This window comes from Cupressus sempervirens, chromosome 10 (genome assembly GCF_028749045.1).
Source record: "Cupressus sempervirens isolate cs-2001-9-10 chromosome 10, ASM2874904v1, whole genome shotgun sequence".
NCBI classification, from domain to species: domain Eukaryota; kingdom Viridiplantae; phylum Streptophyta; class Pinopsida; order Cupressales; family Cupressaceae; genus Cupressus; species Cupressus sempervirens.
The window spans coordinates 694,931,875-694,952,243 of record NC_143127.1 but is presented as its reverse complement, the minus strand read 5'-3'; the positions used below and the strand labels follow the sequence as shown (position 1 = coordinate 694,952,243).

At 35.7% G+C, this 20,369-nt stretch overlaps 1 protein-coding gene across 1 annotated transcript; it reads left to right on the top strand.

Moving 5' to 3' along the window:
- The first annotated feature begins 339 nt into the window (after positions 1–339).
- Positions 340–5,549, top strand: LOC149535739 (uncharacterized). The gene is made up of 5 exons (XM_089803574.1): positions 340–923; positions 1,030–2,876; positions 2,966–3,358; positions 4,307–4,536; positions 4,929–5,549. The coding sequence occupies exons 1-5, from the start codon at positions 799–801 to the stop codon at positions 5,175–5,177; spliced, it is 2,844 nt and encodes a 947-aa protein (XP_089659700.1). The 5' UTR covers positions 340–798; the 3' UTR covers positions 5,178–5,549.
- Positions 5,550–20,369: the final 14,820 nt, after the last annotated feature.

Genomic DNA, 20,369 nt, shown 5'->3' with positions numbered 1-20,369 from the left:
TAAAATAAAGTATTGTCAATCACAAAATCAATAACCCCCCTCCCTAAGCTTTAATTAGTTTTAAGCTCAAATGATGGAAGTTAACCACTTCTTGTTACCTTGGGAAGCAAATGAGCATTAAAAGCCCCAACTATATCATTCAATATGATTCATTAAGCCTCCCCTTCCCTGTGCAGGAAAGTAACTACCTAGATATTTCAACCATACGTCGCAGTGAACAATTTGCTTGCAAAAGCCCATGAAAATGAAATGAGCGACCCCAATAACGTGTGGACGTGGAAGAGAAAAAGAGGAACAGAGGAACTTTCATAAAACCGTGGGAAAGACGATTTCAACGTGAAAAGAATAGAAAAATCTTGTTCCAATGACATTTTCCCGGGGATTACAGTGTTAAAATGGCATTGCGCGTGGAGAATTGTGTGTTTTTGTTTACTGGTAGCCTAAGCCAACAAACCCATTGATTCTTTTAAGACCCTGGACAATGTGTAAGCTTTTTGCCGTATTGTGTCGGTAAATTGGTTAAAGGGAGTAACAAGATGGTAATTATATATTAAAGGCTGGGTATCAGAGCAAATGAGAGCTGAAAGCTTAAATGCAATGCTTCATAACTCCATGAAAAGCGCAAAATTGGGCGCATCATCCAACATTCCACACGGAGACCAAGCTAAGACTTTGTCTCGGCATTAAATAGGTGTAGATTGTGCATTAACAGTGATGTGGAGTTGAACCCATCTGAGTTTATGTTTTCCTCCTCTTCTTCTCCTCCGCTTCTGTTGGTCCTCGACATTTACAGCAGCAATGGCATACATTTGGATATACACGGCTCTTGCAGGGCACCCATGGAGCTTGTTTGTTGGGATTGTTGTTTTGTTCGGAAGGATGATCATCAGCCTGCTTTGGCAGATTGTTTTGTCATTTAGAAGGTAATCTCAATTTGGGGTTTCCTTTGATTTTGTGTTTGGTTTATGTTGGGATTTTTGTTAATTTGACTGAGAATCTTTTGTTTTGTGCGGTTTGTTTGTGTGCCAGGGATGTGGAGGAGAAGGAAGAGAAGGATCTGGGTAGTGATGTTCCTGATAGGTTTTCCGTCGAGGGTGAACGGGAAGGGCGGTGGAGTGAAAGGCCTTTGCAAGTTCAGAAGATGACTGTGAGGTATCAGGACTTGGTTACGGAGTTTCATGATTGCAATGAGCTTATCAGTCATGTTCATGAAGGGCTTGTTGATTCGGATGAGGAAAATGTTGATCGCGGGTTTTGCATGGGCGTTGGTTCTTCTGAGGTGTCTTTGGAGAATGTATCGGAAACAATTGCAAATGCGGGAGCTGTGATGAAACTTTACAAAGCCCGGCATAGAAATGGAGGACTAGAAGAACCGGTGGAGGATAAAATAGAAGAGGGAAAAACTGATCCTGGTATCTCCATGGATGTAGATGCCCCTATTGTGTCTTTGGAGATTGTGTCGGAAACAATTGCAAATGCAGGAGCTGTGATTGAACTTTATAAAGCCCATCATAGAGGAGGAGGATTAGAAGTGGACCAGACAATAGAGGATGAAGGCCATGTGGGCCCTGATGAAGATGCAAGCATCTTAGGAGGTGATGAAGATACAGGCATTTCAGGGGGTGGGGATTTATTGGGCTTAAATCTTGAAGATACAAGCATTTCAGGGGGTGGGAATGTATTGGGCTTAAATCATGAAGATACAAGCATTTCAGGGGGTGGGGATGTATTGGGCTTAACTCATGAAGATGCAAGCATTTCAGGGGGTGGGGATGTATTGGGCTTAACTCATGAAGATGCAAGCAGTTCAGGAGTATTGGGCTCAAATCATGAAGATAGAAGTATTTCGGGAGGTGGGATTTTATTGGGCTCAAATCATGAAGATACAAATATTTCAGGAGTTGGGATTGTACTGGGCTCAAATCATGAAGATACAAGTATTTCAGGATTTGGGATTTTGCTAGGTTCAAATGATGAAGACAAAAGCATGTCGGGAGATGGGGATATGTTGGGTTCAAATGAAATTAGGTCTCAACTTGAATCTTTTCTTTACAATGATGTTTCTGAGGATCCATGCCCTGAAATGTTTTCGAGCATTTCACTTACAGAAGATCAAGGGGGAAATCTTCAGAGCCATTTACAGGATTCTGTTGAAGACAGAGATGGAGCTACATCATTTCAAGATAGAGATGGAGATGTATCAGTCCAAGATATACGCCGCGAGACAAATGGGGATGCACTTCAGACCGAACCAGATTCACATGGTCGAGAAGAAAAAATGCGGACGGTTTCAAACGAGGAAGAACATCAAATAAGGTTCTCCGATGAAGAAAGCACAACCAGTACAGGATATGGTGATGCATTAGTTCAAGATAAAGGGTTTGAGACTAGTAGGGACGCCGTATTAGGACTAGATGGTTTCAAGAATTTACCTGAGAAAACCAGCTTGGGAACATCTCAAAATGGTGAACTACATGAATCTAAGCATGTAGATGTACAACTGCATAAGGATTTCCAGGAGGAAAAGTACGAGGCTACAGAAGAGGGGAATACATCGTCGTCTTTTTATGAATACGATGACTACGATGATGAAGATCACGATTTCTTCATAGAGAAGCTGAAGTCAGAAATCAAGAGACTAAAGGGCTCCAATCTCTCAGTTATACCAGAAGAAAGTGAATCAGATTTATTTGATTCCAGTTCTTGGGATAGCGAGAGTGAAGAATCCATTGGGGCAAATCCAAGCGAGGACTATTCACCATCATTCAGAATGTTAGAGCCCGAAGAATATGAATCAATTGAAGATTTCTATGAGAAGTACAACGACAGGATGCGACATTTTGATAAACTAAACTACCAGCATATAAACACATTGGGTATGTGATTCTTAACTTTTTCAATCCTCATAACTCTCAGACTCAAGTATTGTACGGTGCAATGATATTGTTGATCTTTGTTGTTGTAGGGCTTCTTCATATGGACCAGGAAGCCCGTAAATTTTCTAAACCCCAAGGGGTTACCAAAATATTGAGAAAAAGTCTTTCCAACAAATTTCAGACCATGGACGAATCAGAGGATATGAGAACAAGATTGGAGCAAGGTCTAGAGACTGTTTATGTTGGTCAAACTTGTTTATCTTGGGAGGTCCTCCATTCGCAGTACAAAATGTTTAAGAGAATGGTGTTGTCTGGACCAGAGCATGATTTCTTTTATGATTGTGTAGCAGATCAGTTCCAGCAATTTCATGTATTATTGCAGAGGTTTTTGGAGAATGAAGAGTTTGAGGGTCCCAGGGTTCTCAATTATGTTAACAATAGATCTGTATCGAAGGGTCTCCTCTACGTTCCTCCTCTAAAAGGTGAGCTTCTTCGATTCCTGGTGCATTCATTTTTGTTATCACATTGTTTGGTCAAAATTCATCAGGACTTGCATGTTAGGTAGGTAGGCCACACCCAGAATTCAATTATATTCCCTTTTGAGCCACAGCCATAAAATATATTGAAGCATTTATCCTTAAAAACTAGGACATGATGGTAATTGAATGAGGTTAATAAATTTGTCTCTTTTAAACCATACGTAAGGATCTTATACGATATCAGGATTGTAAAGTCTCAGACTCAATTCTACTGTGCTTTTATTTTTAATAGAATCCAATCTCTAAATTACCCATATCAGGTTTTTCAAATGGTGTATTTTTTACTAGAATCCGGTTTTTAAAGAACCCAATCTTAACAATGAAGAAACCCTACACAAACCCTAGGATTTTCACCTGGCCCATAATTGGACCTCACGATCCAGTATTCAATTTCAATTGTCAATCCTTTTTTAAGAGATTTTGGGTGTTGGTTTTTTTTTCTACGAAGGCCATCTAAAAGTTGCACCTGGCCCATAATTTGACCTTACCTATAATTGAAGATCTAGTAGATCTAGTATTCAATTTCAATTGTCAACCCTATTTTAAGACCCCACCTATAATTGAAGATCTAGTATTCAATTTCAATTGTTAACCTGAGTTTTAGAAATTTTCTCCTTTGTGTCCTTACATCTTGATGATGGATCATGAAGCACGATTCAAAACATTGATTTAAAAATTATTCACACAATTCTAGTCCAGAAATTTGCTTCACATTTCAATGGATTGTAGAAATCTGATAGATTTAATTGTTAAGAGAGACCGTGTTTTCAGTTTTGCTATGAATGCACCCTTAAGTTTACAACTCTGAGTCATTGTAAGCGACCAGGTTCACAGTTTAAGCATTTATATCAACCTACAGGCAATGAATGCCCCATTTTTTGTTTGTGACAGGGTCTATTAAGGAAGAAGAGCCAGGGACAGGAACATCCATGGTGACAGCAACACAGTTGGTGAGCATGATGGAGGGATGCATAGTGCTTTTCTCAGAGTTTGTTAAGGCTGACAAAATGAAATCAACAATGACAAGCCAGCTGCTACTCAATTTCTTGTGTGCAAATCAAGTGCTCGAGGACCCAAATGATTCCACTCTTCTGAATTCTGTCAGAAAACAGTTGCATTCTGTAAGTTGATAAAATTACTTTATTATAAATTAAATCTCATAAGCTTCCACAATCCATGCATATACATTGGCATTTGTGTATCAAGTTTTTGCGTCAACATTTCAGATCAGGCCCCTTGATCCATCCTCAGGATGATAGAGACCACACAAGCAACATTCCGGAGCTCCGAGATCCAGACTCCAGATGATAAAGAGCAGACAAACAATGTTTCAGATCATGCCTTGTGATCCATCCCTATTATCCTGAGGATGGATCATTAGATCTGATCTGAAATGTTGAAGTAAAAACTAGATACACAATTGAAACACTGCCAATGCACATTACTCTACCCTAATGAGGCTTAGGAAAAAGAGTTTTGCTAATCTTTAATTTTGTGTTTGTGGGTGAAACAGAAAGAGCTGCAGGTCAAAGAACTTCAAAGGAGAGGCAGATGCATAATTAAAAGGTTGGATCCCACAACAGGCGAAGGGCTCGAAATCTTGATGGCTCTTGTGGATATAAAATTGGTTTCCAGGGTGCTGAAGATGTCAAGAATAACTACAGATCAACTTCAATGGTGCCAAAAGAAGCTGAAGAAACTCAACGTTACTGATCGAAGGGTCCTCCATAGAGATTCCAGTCCTGTACTATTTCCTATTTAATATTCATCATGATCTGCGGGCCTTTATTTTCTCTGAAACGGCACAGTGGAATCAAAATACTAAAGAACATAAATGATCAGATAGGCATGTGGGCGAAGCTGAAGATGAGCAGTATGCCCATATTCCCATGTCAGCATGGGACAATTCTCGTCAGAACAATTTTTTGGAAACAAGTGGGAAGCATTGTTGAAGATCTGGAGGGAGACAGATACCACATTACATGATTCTATTATAAGTGCATCTTTTTTTTCAGATTACATTATGAGATGTATAGACATTTATCAGGACTGTACATAAATCAAGATTCTGATTCTCCTATCGTACTCAAAAGTTTCGGCACCATCAAAAGCTTAAAGATCTTTTAACATATTAGTCTCTGGGTTTTGAAAAGGAATATACTTGTGAAATGCTTGAATCTGCAAATTGGATTTTCATTATATGGTGGATAAAAGGTTATTTCCATTCCACCGGCTTTCCTTAAATACAACACTTTTATACAAGGCAAAAACTTAATATAGATTTATCTTATAAATGGAGTAGTAAGTAAATTTAATAAAAAATTCTACCTAATTGATTCTCATTTAGATTTGGACTAATATTTTTTTAAGTTCTTAAATGTGAATTAGCTATTGTTTTGGCTCTTAAGTAGTAAAGATAAATATTATGACATCTGATATGTATGTTTAAATTCAAAACATATTTTCTAATGTCACATTATCTCACTCCTTTACAATGAAAATGTTTGCACTATTTTAATATTAATAAATTTTTACAATTGATCTAAATAAGATTTTTAAACTTTTTTTTTCTCAAAAAATGATTTGACTTTTTTCTTTAATTAATGTTCATAGGCATTCTACAATGGCAGGGGTGGAGAGGGATGGTGTGAGCATGTTAATGTTAACTTTTATTCTTTTAGGTTAAATTTGACAACCATCTATTTGGAAATATCAATCATCCATTTTTTTAGAAATTAAAATTAAAAGTTTAAGTTAGTAAAAACCTAAATAAATGAAGATAAATGAAATATAAATAATTTTAGATGTAGTAAAATAAATTATAATTATTTAGAAAAATGATTTGATTTTTTTTCTTTAATTAGGGAGGGCATCTTCATCATTTGCTTGGTGGTCCATTTTGGAGTGAGGCGAAACTAGTACCCCTTGGGGCAAGTGCACATGCTTGTAACACACATGCACCATTCAAACTTGTGGAGGTCTCCAATTTTCCTAATGGGCTTTAAATTTGCAAAATCTAGATTTTGGTAATTGGAACATGGCTAGTAATTGGTGTTCTTTCCTTGCCTATTTTATCACACATTTGTTTATTCATTTTTTTAATATTGGTAATAGGTGGAAACCCTTGAATTTTATTAATTATTTTAACAAATAATACAATACAATTGGAGCCCCATTTAGTATAGGCATTGGTGGGAAAGAACAAAAGAAAGAAAATTTTCGATCTTGCAAGTGCACGGGCTTGTAGCAGACATGCACCATTCAAACTTGTGGAGATCTCGAATTTTTCTAATGGGCTTTAAATTTGCAAAATCTAGATTGGTAATTGGAAATCGCTAGTAATTGGTGTTCTTTCCTTGCCTTTTTTTTTCACACATTTGTTCATTCATTTTTATTATTATTGGTAATAGGTGGAAGCCCTCGAATCTTATTAATTATTTTAACAAATAATACAATACAATTGGAGCCCCGTTTAGTATAGGCATCGGTGGGAAAGAACGAAAGGAATAAAACTTTCTGTCTTTGCCCAAGACTTAGCCCAGAGTTTCAGGTTTACATTTTTCAGTGCTACCTTGAACTAATGGTTATAGAATTGATGAGGATTTAGTCCTCATTTACAATTCCAGAGTTTTAACTATTATAGATGATGTATATCCTTATTACATGATTTTATTGGTATTGATTTATATTTATATTACAATAATCTTTATCTTCTACTTGTCTATTTTATTCTTTCTATGTTATTTTCCTTGATCTCCATGTGTATCTCAATCTTGGACACATTTCCTTGATCCTTGCTTATCCTACAAATCTCAACCTTCTCACTAAGAGCCCTTTGTTAGACAATCATAAGCACATTAATATATTCTAGTTGTAGTTTAACCTTTTGCCTTTCTTTCCCTTACCCTAAATTAACCATAATTTGACTAAGATAGTTTCTAGGGAAGCAAACCTTATCCTTAGTCTATGTCTACTTACGTCAACTAATTTGAATATAACCAAAAAAGATCATGTCCATTATCATAAATTTGTTTAGCAAGTCTTTTAGTATATTTGAATTTAATGCATATATCAATTGAGACTAGGATGACATTTTGAAAAGTTTTCATTTGTCCTTCTTTGTTGTGTTTTGTTTTAAAATATTGCCAATTATGATAGTCTTTTTAATTTCAAAATTACTATACATGTGTTGTCCCATAACAATGCCTACCTTCGCATTGACTTCAAATGTGATCAAAGGTGTTTAGATAATTATTCAGTACCACTATACAACTTTCTTTAGAGAGCTAAGTCTTGTGACTATATAATCAATTATAGAATGAAAAAGGTCTTGTTACTATTGAATGCTACTTATAATTTAACCTAAATATTAAAATTGCATCTTCCTTAAATAAATGACCCACAACCTTTATAACAAAAGGAATACTATTAAGGAGGGAAAATTATGATGTATACAACTAAAGAAATGAAAGAAATTGAGTATGTCTAGTGACAACAAAAACTATAAAATTGGTACAAGTGTTAATGCTTATTAGAAAGGCTATAATTGCAAAATCAAATTAATTTTTGAGAAGTGGTTAAACCAAAATATAAGTAAAAGGGTCCTTATAAAGAGATGTAATTAAGTTTTGATATAGGTGAAAATAAATGTGACCTAATTTTGTTTACGAAAATGTGTACAAAATTTCAAATGTAACCTTGTGTGTGTGAGAGAGAGACATACACACACACATGCACACACATAGAGAGACATATACATACATACATACATACATACATACATACATACATACATACATACATACATACATACATACATACATACATACATACATACATACATACATACATATATATATATATATATATATATATATATATATATATATATATATACACACACACACAAATATGCCAATAATTGGAAAATTAAATAGCTTCTGAAAAGTGGTTAAACAAAAATATAACTAAAAGGGACATTGCAAAGAGATATATTTAAGTTCCAATATATCAAGGTGAACTGGTGGTTACAACTCATCACAATGAAATTGACCTAATTTCATTTATGAAAAGTGTATAAAATTGCAAATGTGACCCTAATGTGTGTGTGTGTGTGTGTGTCAATATACATACATACATACAGTTACCCATGTATGGTCCACATTTATTTTATACATAATCATGGTAATAGTTGATTATATATTTCTTAAAGAAGTGATCTCTTATTGAAATCTCATTGTAAATCTTAACTCTTTTGGAGTTCCTTGTTTTTAAGCCTCTTAGTTGAACAAATCCGTGAGCTTGAACATTGAACATGTTCTTCAAGGTTCAATGTTCATAGGTTCATCGAGCATCTTGGTTGAGTTATAAAAGTTAGTCATGTTCGGATACTAATGCTCATCATTGAAGTTGAAGTTGAACCTTGAACCAAGGTTCATGGGTTTGGTTTTCGTGTTTGGTCTAGTCATGAGCATAATCTCCAATATATCACAACTATTGAACTTGAACATTGAATTGTTTTATAGTTCAATTATTCATGTTCACTTGGTCATAAAGATTGATGCTTCCGGTGCCACTTATCTCAGGCGACAACTCAGCAGCATCAAACTATTGCTAAATCTACGGAAAGGATTCACATTAATGACAAGTTAAGAGTAATAATGAAGAAGTATGTCGCAACACATTCAAAACTTGGGTGAGCTGTTAATGATTGTAACTCCTGTCTTGTCATCCATCTTATCATCCATCCACATGCTTTAAGCCCAGGTCTTATGTTTTAAATGAAGCCTGACTTGTTTTCATTCCCTTGCTATTTTCGCTTTGGTAAAATTGTTTTGTCTCGTCTGGTGTACACGACGATAGCTTAATTCTTTGTTTTGCAACTTGCATGCACTCAACTTGGCGAGTCTCTAAAATTTTATTTTGCAAGCATCTTTTCCTTCTGCATTTCTTGAAAAGTTGTTCATTCTTCTATATCATTTTGCTTTGGTTTTATTTCTGTCATGGCCACTCCCTTCCACTTGAAACTACTAGACAAGGTTAGAGAGTTAGTTATTAGTAGTATCCTTCCTGATATGGAAGACACTTTCCTTGCCAAGGAATATATGTGCAAGTTGTTGGCTAGGTTTGAAAACCCAAAACCTGGTTCCATCTCGCAGAAGATCACAGTCATGGTTTGTTGCAAGCGTATGCTTTCCTAGAAGCTTTCCCTTGTCTTGAGTTACTTTTAGCATGTAGGGATAGATACGATGCTGCTAAAAAATGCATTCATGCCTTTAACGGTGATGTTCTAGTATATGTGAGCCAAGTAGCTGTTATGGGTGCTCTGAGAATTCCCCCGCATGAAGTATATGAAAATTGGACCATCAGTTCCTCCTATGTCCAATTCTCTACAAGTGTTAGAGAGTTTAACAACAACATTGCTAAAAATTGGCTTTTCAAGTCTGAAAGAAGAGGTTCCCGTCTTGCAAAACCATTGACTAGAGAGCATATGATCCTTGAAATCAAGAATGTCATCACATTGCTTAATAGAGAAAAGGGATATCCACATGCCTTCCACTAGGAAAATTGGATGTATTTCTTCATTCAAGCTATTTTAGGGGAAGATAAATACATTGACTGGGCTAATATAATAGTGACTAGGTTGTAAGAAGAGCTATCCTAGGCTTCTGGAACCTCTGGCTTTTACATGACCTCCTACTTGTTCTACATCCTAGCTTGTAGTAAAGAATGGAAAGGTCTACCACACTCAGACTAGAACTTGAGTATGCCCATTTATGAATATTACCCTCTCTTGCAGAAGAACAAAAATCCAGATGGATTGAAAATAGTTCAAGACACATTTTTAGCCAAATTGGTGTTTTAATTGCAAGGAAATGAAAACATGAGGTTGACGAAAGAAGCTACCCAGTTGATTGATATCTATGGCAGTTACTTCACCTCGTTTCCCAATTCACCAATCTCAGGATTGTAGGCTATGAAGGTAAATCACTAACGTTGCCCCGACATTGTGTAGATCATTTTTTATTAATTGAAGTATGCAGGTAGTTGGTATAAGTGGAAAAACATTGTATGGTGAGGAAAGGTTTAGGGCACACATTTCCTGTTGAGCTTGGACATTATAGATGCAAAACCATTCAAGACACCCTTAGACTCAAAGCTGAGATCAAATTCCTGAGCTTACTAACTTATCCTGCTAGACCAAATTTTGATAGTTAGGAATTCACTATGAAGTACTCTGAAGAAACTTCTTCTACTCTGCACATTTCCCACTTAGAGGATTTCTGGGAAAATTGTCAAGATGACTTTGAAGTTAGAAAGAAGCTTTGGTCTAGGCTAACGTTGGCACAGATTGAATATTTCAATCTCCCTATAGATGTCTTAGGGGTGATTGAAGAGAAGGATGAAGAGATTGTTGACCCTACCTACATTGAGAAGATAGGGGCTTATCCCTTACTAGAGATTGACTGGACTAAGCTAGAGGAAGATGACCTGCAAACAAGAACTCAACCCATCCTAGCTAGAACAGAGCAATGACTCATGTGCAAAAGATAGTCAAGATCAATGACCTGTAGTGTTTAAAGGATTCATGATAGTTCGAGTTCACCCTTGATTATTATCAGTTCTAATAAGGTTGTTGATTCCCCCGATGCAGGAAAGCAAAAGTCAATTGAATTTAAACCTCCTATTCAAGGTTTAGTTCATCTCCCTAACTTTGTCAAGTGGACCAGATCTTGCAGTAGGAGGAACCAAGAACAAGCAAAGAATGTGACTGTTCCTCCAGACAAGTTAGTGACAATAGAACTTAATGTAGTAGAAGAGCAAGAAGAAACAGGGGAATTTCTCATTGACGAGATGGAACAGGGTTGTCAAAAAACTATGGAAGATGCCACTACTTTGAGTGCGATGACACTCAATCCATCACCTGTATTGCAGACACCTCCTTCCAAGGACAACCATTCGACACCTAACTGGTTTGAGCTATCAGTGAGAAAGAAGAGAAGCCTAGCACCAATGACTCTCCCTATGGGAGACATGGTGAGTAAGTGCCTTGGGAAGACCCCTAAGACCAAATGGCCAAGGATCAAGACTATGTTGAACATTGATGATGAAATAGGTTAGTGGGTTGTAGAGGTTATGAAACCAGAAATTGGGAAAAGCATAGAGAAATATAGCCTTAGGATTATGTAGCAGAGAAGACCATCCTTGGTCCTTCCTCAAGAGCCACCAATATGAAAATATGGAATGTGGGGAATACTAGGATCTCTCAGTGGATATTGAAGGATCAAAGAGATAAGAAAGAATTAAAGAAATCGATGTGGAAGATGGCCAAATACATTCATGAGCTATAGAGCCCACATGCAGGAGCCTTTCCCAATGGTATTTTGTATATTGATGTAGAGTCTCCCTTGAATAAAATCTTCCTTGACCAGGTTAAGAGAGACTGCTCAATCGCCCAAGCCTATGGCAAATGGTTGAGCACTATTCACACTCAGGAATCCTATTATTTCTCCCATTTCACCAATACTAGTGCTAGAGCAAACAAGTTGATAACAACCTTGGAGTGAGAGATGAATGCTTGGGACTTTGAGAAGATCAAGTGGGATGAATACATCATCAATATTTTGAAGTACAAGAATATGGCGTAGACAAATTCGAAATGAAGTCCTTGGAGCCTACGTCAATGCTGATTTCTTGTTCATCGCTCTTGCCAATTTCGAGTGGAGAAACATAGTGATGGAATATGGGTTAGAGGAGTGTTCTGAGTTGCTTAAAGTGGTTGGGTGTCTAAAGGAGATCTTGATTGTTGACATAAAACGTATTGACATCAAAATCATGGGAAATGAGGTCAAAAATGAAAAGATCCCTAAAGAAGTGGAAATGACCTTTTTCTCCAAAATCAAACTGCTACAGGAAATGAGAGAGGTATTGGTTTGTGATCTGACCATTTTTGCCAGAGAAGACTCAATGATGATGCTCTGTATTGATCACCTAGAGGTTCAAGAATATAAGATGGATCATATTGGCCAAATCATGAAGATGTGAAAGCTTAGACTAGAACAACTAGGTGTCCCGTAGTAGGAGCTGGTAAGTTTTCTTATAGTGCACAAAGTCTGGAAAGAAGGTGGTGGTGGTTGTTTTGATGCCCAAGAATCTTGTACCAATACTAATAATAGAGCTAGAGCATGAAGGAGAAGTGAGGAGTCACTCACATCATTTTTCTCTTATTTTAGCCAATTATGTTTTAAAACTCTGTGTTTGAAAATGTTTGAACTTCCATATAGAAGTTAATTTTTGATCAAATTCAGAAAGCCCTGCATGGCTATATATGTAATATTTTAAGCGATCTTAAGGGTCAGCTCTCTGGACATAACATAGTACCTTTTTGTTAGTAAGTAGTTAGCTACCTTTGTTAATGAACTGTAAAGTTAATGATAATGGATATTGATCGTATGGTTGTTTTTATTGCATCTATCTGATAATCGTGTGATTGTCTTGTTGGTTAATGGAATTCATATGAGATTCATGTTCGTGTAGATGCTATTTCATTTATTCTACTATTGTTGTTCTCTTTTCATTTGGCTTAGTGAGCTTGATCATAGTTCTGAAAATCTGAAATGGTGCCGTATGACATATATTTGATAGTGATTATTCAAATCTACAATATTCTTTTATAGCTATGAAGGGATGTTTATGTCTTTCCTTAAGTTCTTTCTGGTTAAAAGAATGACAATTATAATTCTTTCATAATAAGAGTTGTATTGAAAAAAATCATTTTAGAAGGGAGTTATGCCTTTGAACATAAAGTCTTTGTAGTTATCAAGACTCATCTGTTGTGAAAGATAGATTTTCATGTGACTTAAAACTAAATAGCTGGAAGGGAAAAACTATTCACTAACACATACAACACACACACAAACACAAAAAGAAAAGAAAAGTATACATACATGCATACACATATACACACATACATACATATATAACCCTTACTTAATTCTATTCAAGATTTATGTCTATAAAAACATAAAAGGAAGCCATGACAGAGACAATTTAAAGATCTAGCATCCAAGAAACCACTAGATAATACTAAGAATTGTATTTGAAACTTCTTTGATGATGAAGGATACTCCCCTTAATAACATAAACATAAGACATAAATAGAGAAGTAACAACAAGTTGCAATAACAAAATGTTGACGTCTTATTGTCTCCAAAAGTATGGAATTAATTTTTTTAGAAATTATACTTGCAAAACCAGATAGATATTTTTCTTGCAATATTCTATAAGCCAGAGCCACCACCAATAACCTTTGTTGGAAATATTCAAGACTATGCTAAGTTACTGAGAGGGGAAGGGTGAATCAATAACTTCTAAAAATTTCTACAACAATTTCAATTATGAATTCAATAAACCATTTAAATTTTAATTTATCACATTTGATCTAATTGCATGCATGTGAAACTAAAAATATAAAAGCATCCACAACACTTGAACACAATAATTTCATGACTGAGAAACCTTCCAAATAGAAAGTAAAACTAGGGCGGGGATGATACCCATAAAACTTCAATACTGTAGCATAAAGTTGGCCTATTAAGGCTTACAATGATCACATCTGATGATCTGCCCTCTTAGGAGCAATTAGAACTGCTAGGTCCACCTTGTTAGAGGTTTTACAAACACACAATGAAGTATGCACTCCATTAAGAGATTTAAGAAAGACTGTTAAGTCTAACTTGTGAAAGGATTTTGATTGGTTAAACTATTAGGATGAAATAGTAGATCTATGACTTACAATTGGATTGCTGATAGAGATTTCTTAATTGTACTGATCACCTTTTTGTGATAGATTTATCACTACTTCTCCTTATGCTAATATGGCCTTCAAAATCTTTATCTACTGCTTATATTCATATTCATGCACTTGCATTACATTTCATTATCTTACATATGGATGTGATACAATACATTACATATATATACCAATCCAAATTACAAAATTACAAAGTCGGCCATCATAAAAGTTAACACCAATATTACAAAGTCAACTCAAATGAAGACACTCGGGTTCTGAAGGCTGACTTGGTGAAGTTCTAATACTCGGTGTCCATTGTCATCATTTGACATTGTCATGCACTCGATAGACGTAGAAGCTTAGTCCATATTGATCACTTCAAAGTAGTCTTGAACTCAGTCTACAATGGTGACTTGGTAGATACTATGTAACTTGACATAAACTAGGTTACTTGTTTATGATGACTATACTCGATAAACACTAATCACCATACAACTTGGTTAACACTAGCTTTGCATTCCATGAACTGCAAACTCGATAGAAACTGCAATGCTCAGTAACCATTGAACTGCTTAGGTTGAACTGCCAGACTGAATCTACTCGGTTTGAACTGTCGGGCTTCACATTAACTGAATATACTTGGTAACCACTGAAATGCTCGGTAGCTGCTGGATTACATGGCAAACACTGTAAATTATTTAATGAGCTTGGTAGCCATACAAAATTTGAATAAGTGTGTGTCACTAATAAAAAACTCGACTGATATGTCAACAATCTCCCCCTTTGGCATTAGTGATAAAAACACTTATCAACCAAAATCTTATATATGTCACCATGTGATACTAGTTTGGTAGAATATACTATTTTGAGATTTTTCAAAATTTATCTTTGTAAGGTATACTATACATCATCTATTATATACATTCTCCTCATAACATGTTTCTCCCCCATACTATGTGTCTTATTCTCAACAATAATCTCCCCCTTTTTGACAATAATGCCAAAGAATTATTTAGAACTTATCTACAAGGAGACACCAATATGAGATAAAAAAATTAGAATGTACCTTAAGAATAAGTGCTAGAGTTTTATTCCAATTTTCTTGCAAAATCTTGCATGTATGTAGAGCAATTTGTACTTCTGTAGAGAGTTCTGTCATGTGATCTGCAATAGAGAAGTTGTTGTCATGGATCAAGGTTTTTGAGTAAACAATATGTTTCTGAATTGTATCCATGATAGGAAGGATCATATTTTGAATATTAATCAGTGATGACTAGATCCTTGCTTCTTCTCTCAATAGTTCTGCCTGCTTGTCTGACAAATATCAGATCTTCATGTTATGTGCAGAGCTTGAAGTATGGTCAAGTTACAACTATTGAGCACTGGCTTTGAGATCCTCATTGATTTTTGACATTTTTCTCTTTATTTCTTTTGTGAACTCGGAAACATCACATAACTTCACAAAAAGTGATGTCACATTGGTGCAAGATGATTCAAACTTGGTCAAAATTGATGAAAGCTCAACTTGATGGATAGAAATTTGCTAAGCAATGTGCTCAAGCACTTTATTGTCAAATTTCTTTTCAGCTTTCTTAATTAACTTATCCTGTCCACTACTGTCCTCATTGAAATTTTAGATTGCTTCTGCTAATTGCAACAAAATAGGTTGAGAAGAATCTACCTCAATACCTATTGCCTTATACAAAATGTTTTTAGCATCATCAATGATCTTATACTCTCTATCTCCTTCTTCTCTCAGTTTCTAATGTTTTGCCTTCTTCTGAAGGAGTTCACCATGTGCATTTGGTCCATAGTAAGATTATCAATGTCCCATTTGGGAATTTCTATTTTCTCATCTAAGTCTATGTCCTCCTCTATCTCCTTTGCTCTACCCAAAAATCTTGTACTCGGTTGAACCTTAGGTTCAACTATCCTTGTACTTAATGCCTTTGTATTTGGGATGGAAACAATTGTAGATATACTAGGACTTACATTGAAAATTGATATAGTACTAATCGATGGAATACTAATAGGAATGCTTGCTGAATCCAAAACCGAAGTAGACAAAACTATAGTATCCAAAATTGAAGTACTTATTGCTGAAGAGCTCAAAATTGTAGAAGACACTGTATTCATGATTGATGACTTGGTAGCTAAAGAAGTGAGAGGTTGCAGCTCGATAGATGAAGTGGAAGTCACTTCTACTATAGATACATTGAGTTGAGTGGGGGTGAAGAGTGATTGGACATTTGAAGTGTCTGTGGTTGTCACAATCCAACTTGCTGAAGCTATCTCCGAGCTTGATATAGTTACTGGTTTGCTTGGAGAGTGAGGAAGTGAGGCAATGACTACAACTGCTATCTTCATTGGGTCTGTCTCCTCATCATCTTCTTTATCTTCCCAGGTAGCTTCCTCCTCTTTATCTTCTTCAACTTCCTCATTGTCAAAATGTGTAGGCTTAGTATAAGTTTCTTCTTCATCATGATCACTGTCATCATCATTATCCTTAACATCTACTAGGAAGTCACTTGGTATATGGAGATGATAAACATTCTTCCACATGCTTGTGGCATTCTTAACCACATGCTTTATATCTTGATCAAAATTAAACATGTATTAAATCTAAGAGTCATTTTGTCTTCATTTTTCTTCAAAGACTCTTTTACCTTAGCATCTGTCATGCTTGGTAGCAATTTCCTTAGGGTTTGTGCATACATGTCTTTTTTTGTTTGCATTGTAAAGTCCCATCTTGGCTTTATTTTCTCTAATAATTCATTAGAGATCTGAGAGGCTATCTGATCTGGTGAATACTTCCATTTTCTCATTTTGGTCAACACCAGTTCTTCCATCTATTTCTTCTCTACCTCTATTCTTATTTCATAATTCAAATATTTGAAGTTTGTTATGCCTACACCTTCTTCCATCTATTTAAACTTTTCCTAGAAGCTGGGAGGAGGTTTGCTAAGGAAAATATCATTGCCCTTCTTCCTGAACCTCCTTGTAAAGACTATAGTGGATGGCTTAGGTGGCTTGGTGATGATCACCTTGCCTTTCTTCTTTATAGGTTATTCTTCCTTTTCTAATTCCTCTTCATTCTCTGCCTCTTCTACATCTTCTCCTTTACCTTTAGTTAACATGAGAGGTGTGCTGGATTTCAGTTTAGCTATCCTCCTCTTTCCCTTGTTAACTGCCTAAAGGAGTTTTATCTCTAGTTCTATTCTTGCTTTGGCCTCATCATAGGTTCCAAAGTATGGTGCCTTTGGATCAATAGGTTCATTAATCAGAGCCTCAATAATATCCTTTGCCTCATCAATATTCACCTCACAAGGAAGATGTTTTACCCATACAACTCTGGGCTTCATTGCCTGAATGTAAACTTTGTCACAATCAACCATAAAGCATACATCATATTTTTAATCCTCAACTAAATTCTTAGATATGCTAAACCTATTGTTCATTTTTTCTTTGAAAACTTTGAAGTAGTTGTCCATAATGCTAACTTAGTTCTCTCCCACTTTTGCAATGTATTCATTTATCTGATATAATATAGGCACATCTTTTCTCCGTACTACTATGCATTTGGAAGGGAAGAACTTCTAAACATAAAAGAACAAACATGTCAAGAGTGAACTGAATTTATAGGGGTTGTCCTTGGATGTCCTAATGCTTTCCATGTTCTTGTTGAGTTGCTTCAACAACAGATCTACCAAGTCATAAGATAGATTGTTTTTCACCACTTTATAAGCCAAGTCTATAGCTTCATAGGATACACTATTTAGATGGATCAAATTATATATCTTATGTGCTATGACATGAATCCCAAATTTTAGCTCTGCATCAGTTACACAGCTAATTTTTGTGCCTCTACCATCCCACTCGGCTAGGGTTTTCTTTTCTAGCTTAGCTCGACCTAGTGTTTTGGTGGTTTTAGCTTTGGTGAGCATGGGGAGGTCAGTGATGCGATGAATCATTTTCTTTGTGATCACAATAGGTTGCCCAAGCCATAGCTAACCATTATGCACCTGACTTAGAATGTATCTAATCCATTTGATTTGAAAACCTCAGGGTAGGTGGGGAACATGTGTTAAACCTTTGTCTTCTAAATGGGTATGCTCAAGTTTAAGAATTCCATTAACACATAATTCACCTAAGGCATCATCCATTTCTAGGGTTCTAATTTCTTGAATAGAATAATTGAAATGAGTATGAATATCATTAATAAGGAGTACCTTTGGAGGAATTTATGATTGAGCTTCGACTGAGTCAAGGGTTTCTACAATTACGAGCACAAGTTTAAAATTTGGTGCTTTCCACTTGACTCCTCGAACCAACATCTTAGACCCTCTCTTCACTTTGTTGCTGCTTGATGCCATTGTACTTGGTAAACTATGAAAACCTTGATATTTTGGTACAAATTCACTTAAAGTTGCTTGATTGCTCCATAAATTGCTTCTTTGCAATAGCACTGTAGATTTTATAGTGAAAAATGAATTTGATTTCATGCCTTTTGTTAAAACTTCACCATTAATTCTCAATACAAAGGTAGTTGGGTTGATATCATGTTTGACAACATGCTTAACATTATGCTCAATAGCCTATCATCCACTATTCTATTGATTACTCGGTGAAGGATTTGTGACTCAGTAATCATGTGTGTCTTGTTACTCCCAACCTTGCTTGGTAGAGTCTATGACCTGACCTTACTTGGTAGAAGAGGTAACTCAGTGATAACTAATATCGATCTTGCTTAGTGATCCTTTTGTATCTTGAATACTGATTTGGATCTTTGTCACTTTTCAATTGGAACTGTTTGAATGTGATCTTGATAATGCAGTTCCAGTTCTCTTTTGGAAACTTAGTTGAAAATCGTGGAGTCACCCACTTCTTAAGTGACTTGACCATCATTACTTGAACTAACATCCTTGATAGATTTAGGAATCCATTGCTGCCTCATCTGCTTATGAATGTTATTTGCTTTTGCCTTCTTTTCATCTTCAATTTTACCTATATTCATGTAATTTTTGGCTAGATGACCAAGTTTGGTACAAGTGAAGCATCTTATGGTGGTATCTCTTCTCCTCGTGTGATGTTTAACACAATTCATGCCAATGTGTCCATATTCTCCATGGTAATGACATCTACACCAAGTGTTGTAGTCCCAACCGAATATTGCTTTCACAATTTGCTCTGCTGGATTGAATGACTTAGTTCTGCATTTTGATGCCTTGTGACCTTGTTTCTTGCATTTGTGACACTTGTCCTCAAATTTTGGTTTCTCTTTGCATTCATTAGCCTTGTGACCATGTTGACTACAATTGTAGCATTTTCCATTAAATTTTGCTTTACCATTACTCCAATTTTTTTTTGATGTATGACCTAACTTACCATAGTGATTGTAGGTATGTCTTTGATTCCTTTGAGCACCTTGTTCAGAGGATTCACCTTCTTCTTTGTATCCAATTCCTACTTTACACTTTTGTCTATAGAGATTCTGCTCATTTAGTTGAACCATATCTACTTGAGATTTTATCATTCTTTCATTGATTTTCTTTTCAGTGTTTAGGTCATTTTTCAATCTTTCATTGATTTTCTTTTCAGATTTCAGCTCATTTCTTATTCTTTCATTGATTTGTATTTCATATGTCAACAACCTTGATCTATCTTATACAACCCTACAAGCCTTCTTTATACATATCAAGATAGATATGTATTTCATTGTGTCTTCCATCCATTTCTTCTTTTATCTTGTTCCTCTATTCCAAGATTTCACATAGCCTCACTAACTGAATTTCTTGTTCTCTTTTGAGCTTTCTTACTTCTTCTTGTAGGGAACCATTATTCTCTAGGAGTTCTTTGATTACATCATTTGCTTCATCTGAATTGCTTAAAGGGAAAAAGTCTTCAATTCTTTCTTCAATGTACTGATGATCATTCATTTGATTTGCAAGTTCCTTCCTTCTTTTCAGGGATTGGGAAAGTTGCTCCTTAGCTTTCTTGAGTTGTGCAATGGCCATTTCTAGATCTAGCTTTTCATTGTCAATTGCCTTATCAAGTCTGAATATCTCCATATCCTTGATCTTTGCTCAAGCTGTTAAACTTTCTCCTGAGAACCACAAAGCTTTGATACCAATTGTTGGAAATATTCAAGACTATGCTAAG